The 12,498-nt window shown below is 53.9% G+C and overlaps 4 protein-coding genes across 4 annotated transcripts; 3 read left to right on the top strand and 1 right to left on the bottom strand.

Annotated features, from left to right (window-relative positions):
* Positions 1-333: 333 nt before the first annotated feature.
* Positions 334-1,276, bottom strand: LY79DRAFT_253255 (uncharacterized protein). Its single transcript, XM_060551873.1, has 2 exons — positions 1,232-1,276; positions 334-1,160 (listed from the first exon to the last, which is right to left on the bottom strand). The coding sequence occupies exon 2, from the start codon at positions 1,078-1,080 to the stop codon at positions 610-612; it is 471 nt and encodes a 156-aa protein (XP_060419398.1). The 5' UTR covers positions 1,081-1,160; positions 1,232-1,276; the 3' UTR covers positions 334-609.
* A 2,174-nt stretch (positions 1,277-3,450) lies between these two features.
* Positions 3,451-5,702, top strand: LY79DRAFT_505698 (WD domain-containing protein; the record flags this gene model as incomplete). Its single annotated transcript, XM_060553648.1, has 5 exons — positions 3,451-3,918; positions 3,982-4,577; positions 4,628-4,990; positions 5,046-5,394; positions 5,457-5,702. The coding sequence occupies 5 exons, from the start codon at positions 3,451-3,453 to the stop codon at positions 5,700-5,702; spliced, it is 2,022 nt and encodes a 673-aa protein (XP_060419397.1).
* Positions 5,703-6,659: 957 nt separating this feature from the next.
* LY79DRAFT_537977 (pyruvate dehydrogenase E1 component) lies at positions 6,660-8,567 on the top strand. The gene is made up of 4 exons (XM_060556705.1): positions 6,660-6,871; positions 6,983-7,116; positions 7,181-7,635; positions 7,692-8,567. The coding sequence occupies exons 1-4, from the start codon at positions 6,740-6,742 to the stop codon at positions 8,198-8,200; spliced, it is 1,230 nt and encodes a 409-aa protein (XP_060419396.1). The 5' UTR covers positions 6,660-6,739; the 3' UTR covers positions 8,201-8,567.
* Positions 8,568-8,575: 8 nt separating this feature from the next.
* Positions 8,576-11,962, top strand: LY79DRAFT_537975 (DNA ligase I). The gene is made up of 5 exons (XM_060556704.1): positions 8,576-8,725; positions 8,859-9,007; positions 9,063-10,224; positions 10,275-11,043; positions 11,120-11,962. Exons 1-5 carry the CDS (start codon positions 8,589-8,591, stop codon positions 11,654-11,656), a joined length of 2,754 nt encoding a protein of 917 aa, XP_060419395.1. The 5' UTR covers positions 8,576-8,588; the 3' UTR covers positions 11,657-11,962.
* The last annotated feature ends 536 nt before the right edge of the window (positions 11,963-12,498 follow it).

Below are 12,498 nucleotides of genomic sequence, written 5' to 3'. Positions count from 1 at the left end.
AATTTCTGGCTGGTGAGGCAACGGCGAGCCGTGCGCATTTTGCTGACGAGCAAACATCAGGTTGACCACCACCTCGACAAGTGCGGCGGCGGACGGTGCGGGGCTTGGTTGTATTGATAGCCAATCATATAGGACCCAAACTCTCTCTTACAGCCGCGCGACAACATCAAAACAGGAAGGAATAAACCCTTTGTGTTGCTGCAACGCCCGGTTTTATTCTACTGTATCATCATGTCGTCGTTACAGTGCTTTGCTGTAACCTCGTCGACAATTGTGTTGTTAGACGCTTTGGGTTTCCGATAGCGCTGAGTACCGGGTTCAAAGGGCGAGGGGAGCGGTTGTGGCCGTCCCCCAGGACAGGGGAAGGATGCAGCTTTGGTCCCCATTCGGCGCAGATACCGCGATGGCCATGGACTAGCGCATTGTCGAAGGAGGGAAGCTAAGCGGAGACTCCTCCATTGCGCCATCCGAGTGTTCCCCCCCATCCACAGACTGAAGCATGAGAACAAGCCCCACAACTGCGCTTTTCAACGTTATCATTCATCTTCGGAGAAACGTTGAGGCATCGTTGCAGACGCAGACGAGGTCTGACTAGGTTTGTAAATGAACCTAGGACAAGTCAGAACCGTAGGTCAAACAAGCATCAGTGCTGAGCGAACGTCTTCCTCGAGTCAGTATACAGACTTGGTAGCGACTTTGCGTGAAAGAATGGATCGACGTCACGAAGACCCACGGGGTGTGCCGACAAAATGCAGACGAAAAAAAAACAAGCACTAGTGCAATATTAAAGCCACTAACTCGGACCCTGCAGGCCCTCCCGGAAGACAGATATATTTGCCCTTCATAATTGCAGAAACAGCAGAAATGTGAGACCCCTTTCCGGCTGCTTATAGCTAGCATCATACAGACAATAGACCCAGGAGTTGGGGAATGGAAATACTCGAATTGCATGCGAATGGTTTGATAGCCGGACCGAGGGGAGCGAGCGACAACCAAATTCGGCTGTAGATAGTGTTGACGGAGCACATCATGCACCGCCTGACTTGGGTATGCAAACAGTGCCAATACTTTCATAAACATGCCAGGCAGCCTTCATACAACAGCGTTGACTCGCTGCTGCATTGTTAGAGATAATTTGCCTTTTGACGGCACCCATGCCTCTGTCGGCAGCCAAACGTCAACTGTCTTCTCATACAATGATGGTTAGGGGGTTTGAGGTCGGGGGACGGACGCTTGCGGGCCTTGCTTGGCTCCCGCCCTAGAGCCGGGGGCTATTCCGTGTTGTTCCCCCAGCCGAATAGGAACAAATCAAGGCGGGTGGAGTTTGCCGGGGGCGAATGCTGAGCAGAATGCGAGTCCCGTCCTTTCCATGTAGTATAGTGTGCAATAGAAGAAAAGAGGTCATTGTCCCTGCATCGTAGAGATATTCGTGTGTTGGTCAATCAATACCTTGCATTGGGAACTCAGATCGTCAGGTCGGCCAAAGTGGCAGATGCCAGCATTGTGATGGAGGGTGTGAAAGGTGCCGTAGCGCAGGCGTCTCGTCAACAACGAAACAGTGCTAGATGAGGGGGCCCAGAACAAAATTCTGATTTTTTTGGGAATCACAAGTCTGAGCCTCTTCATCGGTGTCTGAGTAATCCTCAGGGACGCGGGAAAGGTGATGCTGACGGATGGTTGGCTTAGGAAGCGTGGGAAGCGGTGTGTGATTGCGTAGTAACGCATCCGTATGCTTCAAGTTAAGACGACGGTTTGCTTCTCTAGGTAGTTCTTCTGCTGCCGAGTCGGACTGGTTGTAGGCCGCATGTTGAGTGTTGTTGTAGGAACCCCGAAGTACGAGGATAGGTACTTGATCGAGGTACGTACCACGAACAAAGTGAGGATTGGGTCAGAAGGTACGGACGGCCCAGGCTTTGCCATATGCGCTAAGATCAATTATCTGTCACGGGCTCTTACAACGCTATAGCATCGTCCCCAGTTTTCGCCTCCTTCCTCGGCCTGTTCCTCTTCCTCCTTGTCCTTCAGGTAGTTTTACCTACTGTAGCCCATCTCCTCGCCTCGCCCCTCTCCGTGATGTGCGTGTGAAATGCAAAAAAGTCGGCACGAAGACAAAGAAAAGTGTATGCATAGTGACCTGTGTGGCACTTGCCCCCAGTTCCATCCTCCGCCCACATCGCCTGGAGCCCAGGCCTTCTTCGACGCACTACCTGTGTAGTTAGTGCAGTCTCGTCCTGTCCGCCCACCCCCTTCCCCTTCCTCTCCCTCCTTCCCGTCTTTCACCCTGCACCTTTCTCTTCCCTGAAAACAAGGGCCGCCCACCGACTCCGCCTCTGCTTGGCTTGGTTTATTTCCCGTCTATGACCAGGCACCGTGTGTCTTTGTGTCTGGACTTGACTCTCTCTCTCTCTTGACCTCGCTTTATGTACCTACTCAACTCTCACGCTGTTGCTCATTGGCCCCCCTGGATCTTGGTCCTTTTGCCAATTCCCTTTCCTTCCTTCCCTGGCCCATTATCTCACAACCCAATCTACCCCCAAACCCCCATACCCGCCAGGAGACTCATCAGTGCCTTCCATTCCTTACCTCGTTTGCCCTAGCCTGTCTGCCACCCCTCTTCCCTTCTTCACTGCTCCCGAATTCCCAAATCCGCCCTACACACTGTCTACTCCTCGCTGCCCTTCGACGACAACCACCAGCGACGCGAGACAGTGAATTGCAGGGAGGTGCGAAAGACATTTGGGCGTCAATCAAGCGAAATCTTCCGACACCATCGAACAATCCACTTTCCATTGTGATTCGCCCTGTGCATTCCACACTACAAGGCCCAAACGACCCACGCTTTCCGCTCAACACCTCCGATTGTTAAGCTTCCCGTCTCCCGCTGGCCCCATACCACGGTACACCATCCTGCAGCGCCGCCGTATCCTCCTACTCTGCTCGTCCCAGCCCTCAACCAGGAACCGACCAACTCCACGTTTTCTAATCAACAGCGTCGCCCCCTTTCCTACGGGAGACGTTCCATCGCACCGTCTTATTTCGTACGAAACAGTCCTACCACGCCGCTGCCGCCTCGCCGGAGTCATCGTCGTCATCCAAGATAATTAAACCTGAAATAGTCGCCTCATTGATCCCCAACGACCGACGCGCTTCGCTGCTTCATAAGGCCTTTCAGTTCCTGCCCACAACACATTGTCGCCACCTCATATCGCAAGCCCCTCCAGTTGCGCTTCCTCACGGAATTTCGTGTCTGTCAAAGGTCGACCCCTGACCTTTTGGCTGTTTAATGAACGGCCCGGTAGCGACTTCAGACACCTGAACTGGTCTCAACACGCCAGTAGCCCCTGCCGCCACACCCTATTGCCCAGGAACTCGCGATCGCTATCCCAAATATCCACGTTATTCACGACCTCGAGGCTGTCCAAGTTCGATCGTCCTTCGTCACACCCCGACATGGCCGGGTACAACAACAGACCATTGAGTTTCTCCGAAAGAAGAGGGAGCATGCTTAGCGACGACATGACGCTGAACACCGGCGGAGCCTCTAGCAGCACGAAGCTTGAGAAGATGCCCCAGAGACCAGGACATATGAGGGGTCCACCAACCCCCAGCATGTCCACTCCTGCTGCAGACTTCGATCAGCAGTTGACCGGCTCTCCGCCTCCTCCGCCCACGCCAGCAGCCTCTCCCGGTCCCTCACACCGTCAGCTCGACTGGAGCGATGCCGCCGACGACGAGGATTTCTTTCTGGCCAAAGTCCGTCATCATTTCAAGAACTCCGGTGGTCCTCACCGTACCCGTCTCTTGGCCGACCTGTTGAATCTTTGCACAAGTCAACAGTTGAGCTTCGTCCATCAGTTCGTTAGCCCTCTACTAAAGAAAGATCCGTTCACGAGTCTTCCCGATGAGCTGTGCCTACGCGTAAGATTTTTGGATTTCCAAACCCCAGCTGATGGCAATTTGGTACTGACAAATTTGCACTAGATCCTCTCCTTTATCGACGATCCCAAGGTGCTGGCCCGTGCCTCGCAAGTGTCCAGAAGGTGGCGAGACCTGTTGAGCGATGATATGACGTGGAAGAATCTTTGCGTAAAGCATGACTACGGTAGGCGTCTGTCTGAGGTCTCAACGTCGATGGGAAGTGGATTGCGACCTGGAACACAACATCTATGGGGGGATGATTACGCCAGCAACAGTTTCCCGGGAGCCCTGCCAATGACGGCTCATGCTTCAGGGTCTCGCAGTCTGGATGGTGCCGGAAACGCGCGTCCCAAGATGAGATCCTACAAGTCACATTTCAAGCAACGGTATCTTGTGGAGGCAGCTTGGAGATCTGGCGGCACCAGCACAACCAGGAACATCACACAAGAGGGAGGTGTTGTCACGAGCCTGCATCTAACGCCCAAATACATCATTGTGGCTCTTGATAATGCCAAGATCCATGTATTCGACACAAAGGGCAATCAGCAACGTACTTTGCAGGGCCATGTCATGGGTGTATGGGCGATGGTCCCTTGGGATGACATCTTGGTCAGTGGTGGATGCGATCGCGATGTGCGAGTGTGGAATCTGGCCACGGGGTAAGCAAACAACGACTTCGGTGCTATTTTGAAGATACTAACATGCATAGTGCCTGCCTTCATACTCTTCGTGGCCACACTTCAACAGTTCGCTGCTTAAAAATGTCTGACGCAAACACGGCAATATCGGGCTCGCGCGATACGACGCTTCGAGTATGGGATATTCGGACCGGGTTGTGCAGGAATGTCCTTGTTGGCCACGGCGCCAGCGTCCGATGCCTCGAAATCAAAGGGGACATCGTCGTCTCTGGCAGCTACGACACTATGGCCAAGGTTTGGAGCATTTCGGAGGGCCGCTGCATTCAGACGCTTCAGGGCCACTTTAGCCAGATTTATGCCATCGCGTTCGACGGCAAGAGGGTGGTGACTGGCAGCCTGGATACCAATGTCCGAATCTGGGATCCCAGAACAGCGTAAGTGCTCTTCACATTGTGCTATCGTGAGCGTCGGTATGCTAAACTGGTCCAGTGAGTGCTTGGCCATCCTTCAGGGCCACACGTCCCTCGTTGGTCAGCTGCAGATGCGTGGAGATACTCTCGTGACTGGCGGCTCTGATGGTTCAGTACGAGTCTGGTCACTGGAGAAGATGTGCCCCATTCATCGACTTGCTGCACACGATAACAGCGTGACCAGCTTGCAATTCGACGATACGCGGGTTGTCAGTGGTGGCAGCGACGGTAGAGTTAAGATCTGGGACTTGAAGACAGGCCACCTTGTTCGGGAGCTCATTGCTCAAGGTGAGGCCGTCTGGAGGGTAGCTTTTGAAGACGAAAAGTGCGTGGCGCTAGCTTTGCGACAAAATCGTACAGTAATGGAGGTAAGAGAGTTCACTTTGGTAACTCAGTACGCCTGCTTGGTTTCTAATCACGTACGTCTTAGGTCTGGTCGTTCTCCCCGCCCGAGGACGTTCTCTACGACCGTCCGCTCTCTCTTCAACAGCGTGCTTTGCAAGAGGCACCCAATCGGCCGATGAGTGCCATGCAACTCGATTACAGACAACCACAACCGACAGTCGCAGGTCCTAGTCGAGAAGCCGCCGGAAGCCAGGATGTGGACATGAGAGACGCTGGACCATCCACGGCTCCACTCCAGGGCGGGAACAAGACGTTTTTCCATGATGACTGAATAAACTTCCGTAGCCGGGATCTACGGAGGCGTAACCTTGGGGCTCGACTGGCGGTGAGCATCACACTGAGGCAGACCTTGAGTGCATTTGCACTATGCGCGCTTTTACTCTCGGAGAGTTAACAAGGCGCTGCGCCCACGATTGTTGATGATACCAGCGCTGCTTGGCATAGCTTGTCCGTCTTCGAGGCGCTAGCGGGCATAAATGGAGGGTGCTCGCAGAGACAGAGGCGTCGTCTTTTGGCGTTGGTCTGGAAGCATCGTATGCATTTGAAAGGGTGGCCAGCATGGATTTGACAGCATTGGGAAGAAAGCTTTATTCGAGGGTCTACACGGCACGGCAACTGGGGCGGGCGGTCACGACGGGCTCAGGGCGTAAGCGTTGCCCAACTACGTGCATGCGGTCAGCCCGGCCGCTTTTTAATATACCCCGTGGTAACGTCTAGTGAGCTGTATACCACATCAAAGCAATTGTTGATGAACAGGATGCGCGAGATCACCGATGTAACTGCGGTGGTGTGATAGGGTATGATGGTCTGGAGTGTTAGGGCAAGTGATGGTTTGATCATGACTGAAATGTCAGCCGGGGGTAGCATATAAACAAAAGGTACTCCGTACGGTGCCCGTATACCTCAATGTGTTTTTATTGCCCTGTACGGGTTTTGAGTGTATGCGGCGATTGGCCGTCATTGTCCGTTTTGGTCATTTTATTTATCTCCGAAGGTCGCTCTGCCAGTCCACTGAACTGGAACTCAATGGGGGGCGCCGAGAGAAAAAAAGGACCGACCGGTGAAAGTCGGGCCCGCCAATGTCGCTACAATCCAAAGCGCACACCACCCAGATCCCGTTGAGGCAGAGTCACGTGAATACGTACTAGCCATATTGGGACTAGTAGTTTTCAACAAGCAGCAGCTCCCTTCCCAACCAACGCCGCGATTTTTCGGAGCTCCAGCGACCAAATAATTTGTTATCACCCTCCTTCCCCCGAACCCTTCTCACCCTCATCGTCCGGAGGCTCCATCACCACCACCCCCACGATGTTCTCTCGCGCGATCAGGTTAAACCGAGCGGTGCCTCTGCGCACTCGCACCCCCGTCTCTCTTGTTGCTTCGACCCGGTCTGTCACCACCAACGCTGCTTCGGCAACCCTGGAGAAGGGAGTCCCGCAGGTCAGTGTGCGCTCTTTTTTCTGCCGCCACCATCGGAGGTGCCGCGATAACAACGATCTCCCGGACATGATCAACACTTCAATTGCGCATTGCTAACGTGCATTGTTCTAGTCCGAAGAGGAGCCTTTCCAGATTACCCTGAGCGATGAGAGCTTCGAGACGTACCAGCTCGACCCCCCGCCGTACACTCTTGATGTTACGAAGAAGGAGCTGAAGCAGATTTACAAGGATATGGTTGTTGTCAGGTATGGCAAGATACTCTCTGCGGAGGGACATTGCAATGAGAATTCGATAATTGACCACGCGTAGACAACTTGAGATGGCTGCCGACCGATTGTACAAGGAGAAGAAGATCCGCGGTTTCTGCCACTTGTCTACCGGTCAGGAGGCTGTTGCCGTTGGTATTGAACACGCTCTCAACCGCGAGGATGACGTGATCACCGCCTACCGTTGCCACGGTTTCGCTTACATGCGCGGTGGTACCGTTCGTTCCATCATCGGAGAGCTTCTCGGTCGTCGCGAGGGTATCTCGTACGGCAAGGGAGGCTCCATGCACATGTTCGCCAAGGGCTTTTATGGCGGTAACGGCATTGTCGGTGCGCAGGTGCCCGTCGGCGCCGGTCTTGCTTTTGCCCACAAGTACAATGGCCGCAAGAACGCTTCCGTCATCTTGTACGGTGACGGCGCCAGCAACCAGGGTCAGGTCTTTGAGGCTTTCAACATGGCCAAGCTCTGGAACCTGCCCGCTCTGTTCGGATGCGAGAGTAAGTTTTGAAGTTGCCGAAAGTCAATTGACGTGTCAGGCTAATCGTTCTGCCAGACAACAAATACGGCATGGGTACTGCTGCCGCCCGCTCTTCTGCTCTGACGGACTACTACAAGCGTGGTCAGTACATTCCCGGTCTGAAGGTTAACGGCATGGATGTCCTCGCCGTCAAGGCTGCCGTCAAGTACGGAAAGGAATACACTGTTGCCGAGAACGGACCCCTCGTCCTTGAGTACGTTACCTACCGGTACGGTGGTCACTCCATGTCCGACCCTGGTACCACCTACCGTACCCGTGAGGAGATCCAGCGCATGCGTTCCACCAACGACCCCATTGCCGGACTCAAGCAGAAGATCATCGACTGGGGGGTTGTCACTGAGGATGAGCTCAAGACCATCGACAAGGAGGCCCGCAGCTTCGTCAACGAGGAGGTCGCCGCCGCCGAGGCTATGCCCGTCCCCGACACCACCCCCAAGATCCTCTACGAGGACATCTATGTTCCCGGCACTGAGCCCCAGTTCATCCGCGGCCGCACCCCTGATGAGACCTACTACTTCCAGTAAATGTCTTCCTGATGACGAATAATTGTCTCTTAAGCCTTTCTGTCCTATTGTACAATACCTACTAGCTAGAGAGGGTGAAGTGGTCACAATCTGAATATGGCCGGAATCTGCAGATATCCTCCTGCCTGAACAAAGTCTGTTCCTACTTGTGTAATTGGCGTGAGGTGCAATTCGACATGTCGGTAGATAATTAGTAGTGCACCGCATTTTCGTTCCTGTCGAGTATGTACTCCATATTAAACCCAATTAGTGCATATCAGATAACTGCCTACTGTAGTTAGTTACCTGCCTAAATTTAGTGGGTCTCGCTCGCGTCGCGGCAGGCTCAATTAATGGCAACGCGCCTGCCTGGCGCGTCAAGCATCCGCATAGTCACCCGACAACCTTCATGGCCTGCTCTCGCCTTTTAAGCAGTTCAATTCCTCGCAGGAACGCACTCAGGGCCGCTTCTCGCATCGATACTCGATTCTTCACTCCTTACAGCCGACCCATTGTTACAATGGCACCGAAGCAGGCCACATTAGGGTACGTCAAGCCCTCGCAGACGACGTTGGGGTGTGTACAAGGGCAATTTCCTCAGACCACCATGCATGCTTTGAAGCCTTGTCTTCTTCGTTACTTTGTGGTAGTTGAGATTGTCTGCTGACAATTGCTACAGCAAGTTCTTCGGCGCGAAAGGATCCAAGCCCGAACCGCAGCAGAGCAAACTAAGCTTCGCCACCAAGCCAGCACCGAAGAAGGAGGTTAAGAAGGAGGCCGATACTCCTCCGGAAGTAGCTGCTGTTAAGACAGAAAAGGCCGCAAACAGTATGTCTGAATATTGTTCAGTATTTGAAGCATCTCGCTAACTAGTCTTGTGCAGAGCCTAGGAAACGCACCAGAAGCCCGAGTCCCGCTGTCACGGCATCAGGTCCGAAAGTCAAGACTGAGGTTGTCGAGGAGGACGATGAGGACGAACCTGCCACCAAGAGACCTCGGCGAACTCGCAAACGTGTAATTGAGGAGGACGAGGACGAACTGATGGACGAAGCTCCAGCCAAGTCACCTGCAACATCACCTAAGGCGTCGACAGCCAGAAAGAGCAGCCCTTTGAAATCTACGATTGCTAAGGCAAAACCTAACGCACCCAAGGCGCCTCCTTCGAAGAAAGTCTCCAAGTCTCCCTCCCCTGTGCCGGCCGTCAGGGACGAAGAAGAGGAGGTAACAGAGTCCGCATCGGAAGATGACGTGGTCGACGATGACCAAGACGATACCAAGCCTGCAGTGTCGAAGAAGACACTGGAGGTGGTACAGATGAAGCTCAAGACGCAGACCAAGGACCCATACCCCGACTGGAAACCAGGCGAACCAGTTCCATACGCTGCGCTGTGCACTACCTTCTCCCTCATTGAGCTTACGACCAAGCGACTTGAGATCATGGCTCATTGCTCGCTGTTCCTTCGACAGGTTCTGCGTCTGACCCCTGATGATCTTCTCCCCACCGTCCTGCTCATGATCAACAAACTAGCTCCTGATTATGCTGGTATTGAGCTAGGCATTGGCGAGTCTCTCATCATGAAGGCCATTGGCGAGACGACAGGTCGCAGTCTTGCTGTCATCAAGCAGGATCAGAAAGAGATCGGAGATCTCGGCCTTGTCGCTGTCAAGAGTAGATCAACACAACCCACCATGTTCAAGCCTAAAGCCCTCACAATCAGGGGTGTGCACAATGGCCTAATGGGCATCGCCACTGTTTCCGGCAACGGCGCTCAGGGTCGCAAGGTGGATGCCATCAAAAAGCTGCTGTCGGCAGCCGACTCCCGTTCCTCTGGAAAGGTGGACATCAGCAAGGACAAGGGAGGTCCCAGCGAAGCGAAATATCTCGTCCGATTCCTCGAGGGTAAGCTGCGGTTGGGTTTGGCCGAGAGGACTGTCCTCGTCTCTCTAGCTCAAGCTGTGGTTTTCCATGAGGCGGATGCCAAGGGTCAAGTGCCCAAAACCACGGACGTGGAGCAGGCAGAGGCCATCCTCAAAACGGTGTATAGGTATGCCCTTTCTTATATTTCCGCCTTAGTGCGGCGCTGATCCAGAGTAGTGAGCTCCCGAGCTACGATGTCATCATACCCGCCATGGTGAATCACGGTATCATGAACCTGCGGCAGCATTGCAAGCTCAAGCCCGGGGTGCCTCTTAAGCCAATGTTGGCCAAGCCAACAAAGGCCATTACTGAGGTACTGGACCGCTTCGAGAACCAGACCTTCACCTGTGAGTACAAGTACGATGGTGAAAGAGCCCAGATCCACTACGTAGCCAAGTCTGCGGACGAGGAGATCAGCCAATCTTTGCCGGGAGCTGCCAAGTCTGCGGCAGATGGAGTTGCTTCCATATTTTCTCGGAATTCCGAGGACCTTTCTAAGAAATACCCTGATATCCTCGCCAAGCTACACACCTGGGTCAAAGCAGACACAAAGAGCTTTGTTCTGGATTGCGAGACAGTTGCCTGGGATGTCGATGAGAAGAAGGTCTTGCCTTTCCAGCAACTGATGACTCGCAAGAAGAAGGATGTCAAGATTGAGGATGTCAAGGTCAAGGTGTGCGTGTTTGCCTTTGATCTGCTCTATCTCAACGGAGAGGCCATCGTCGAGAAGTCACTTCGAGAACGCCGCGAGCTTCTTGAGAATGCTTTCGAACCAGTGGAGGGCGAGTTCTCCTTCGCGACGCACATGAACGGACAAGAGCTGGAGCAGATTCAGGAGTTCCTCGACGAGAGCGTTAAGGCATCCTGCGAGGGTCTGATGGTCAAGATGTTGGACGGCACAGAGAGCGGATACGAGCCCAGCAAGAGAAGCCGGAACTGGCTCAAGGTAAGCTGCTTTGACCCCGCCCATAAGAGCAGTTTGTGTCGATGATCTCCACGTGTGCTGACCGCAAACCCCCTAGATAAAAAAGGATTACCTCAGCGGCATCGGCGACTCGCTCGATCTTGTCGTGCTGGGTGCATACTACGGCAGAGGCAAACGTACATCCGTCTACGGCGCGTTCCTGCTCGCGTGTTACAATCCTTCGTCCGATTCATATGAAACTGTGTGTAACATTGGCACAGGATTTTCCGAGGCTGTTCTAGAGGAGCTACACAAGCAGCTCTCGGACATAGTCATTGACCGGCCCAAACCGTTTTACGCACACTCCTCGGGCGGGCAACATCAGCCCGATGTGTGGTTCGAGCCGCGTTACGTCTGGGAGGTCAAGACGGCAGATCTGACGCTCAGCCCGCGCTACAAAGCCGGGTCCAAGGAAGGTGTCGACCCGGGCGGCGAGAAGGGCATCAGTCTGCGATTCCCGCGGTTCATCAAGGTGCGCGACGACAAGAAGCCCGACGAGGCCACGTCGAGTCGCCAGGTGGCCGAGATGTATCGCAAGCAGGAGAGCGTGGCCAAGAGCAAGGGTCCCGCGGCGGACGATGATTTTGAGTATTAGCTAATGGCTTTTGTACGATTTGCCTTGATCACCAGCACGGGCTTACGGCGGCGGCGTTCTTGCATGGCTTTATTAGGGGGAGGCAAGGATGGCGGATAATGAATATGCCCTCTCCAGCTCGTTATACGCAACGTAACGTTGGTCACCGAAGTACGGAAGAAACGGACAATTTTGTAAGCATGGCTGTCAGAAACCTTGCGATATGAGTTACATCTTCACCCGCATACGTCCTTAATGTTCACTTGGTGCTCAGCCATCTTTTTTCCTTTTTTTTCCCCCCTGCTCTCTCTCTCTCTCTCTCTCTCTCTCTCTCTCTCTCTCTCTCCGATTTTGGCACGGTCTAAGCAAGTATTCTACAATCGGGCTCGGACGACTGCAATCGTGATTCCCGCCCAGATCCGCTTCGGCCCTGCATGCGTGGATGTGTATCCCTGCATGCTGCATCTGCGTATGCTGCTACCCCTGCTGCAGTCAAGCAAAGCGCTTCGGGGACCGGCGGCGGCATTCATGTGCGTGCTCGTCATCGCGCTTCCGCAGGGACAGGTTCTCGCCCGAGCACAGCTGCATCAGAAGATGCGAGAAACACTTGCTTCTTATCGTAGCATCCGTCGCGGCAGTGACGCTCGTTGACGAGGTGCCAAAAAAAAGGTTGGCCGCTGCAAGTTTCGGGGGTTTAAAGGGGGCCTCAACAGAAAACCCATGCTCGTAATTCCGCTGCTACAGTCTATCATTGTACAAATTTGATGCTACGTGGAGACGCCAGCACTTGGGCACGGTGGTCCCACGCCATCTTCGGCGCGCTGGTGGCGGGTGCTACGTCTGATCAGCTGGGCGAAGCCCTA

Source organism: Colletotrichum navitas (genome assembly GCF_030913465.1).
Source record: "Colletotrichum navitas strain CBS 125086 chromosome Unknown LY79scaffold_4, whole genome shotgun sequence".
NCBI classification, from domain to species: domain Eukaryota; kingdom Fungi; phylum Ascomycota; class Sordariomycetes; order Glomerellales; family Glomerellaceae; genus Colletotrichum; species Colletotrichum navitas.
Note: the sequence above shows the minus strand (reverse complement) of the source record. Positions and strands in the feature narration are given on the sequence as shown.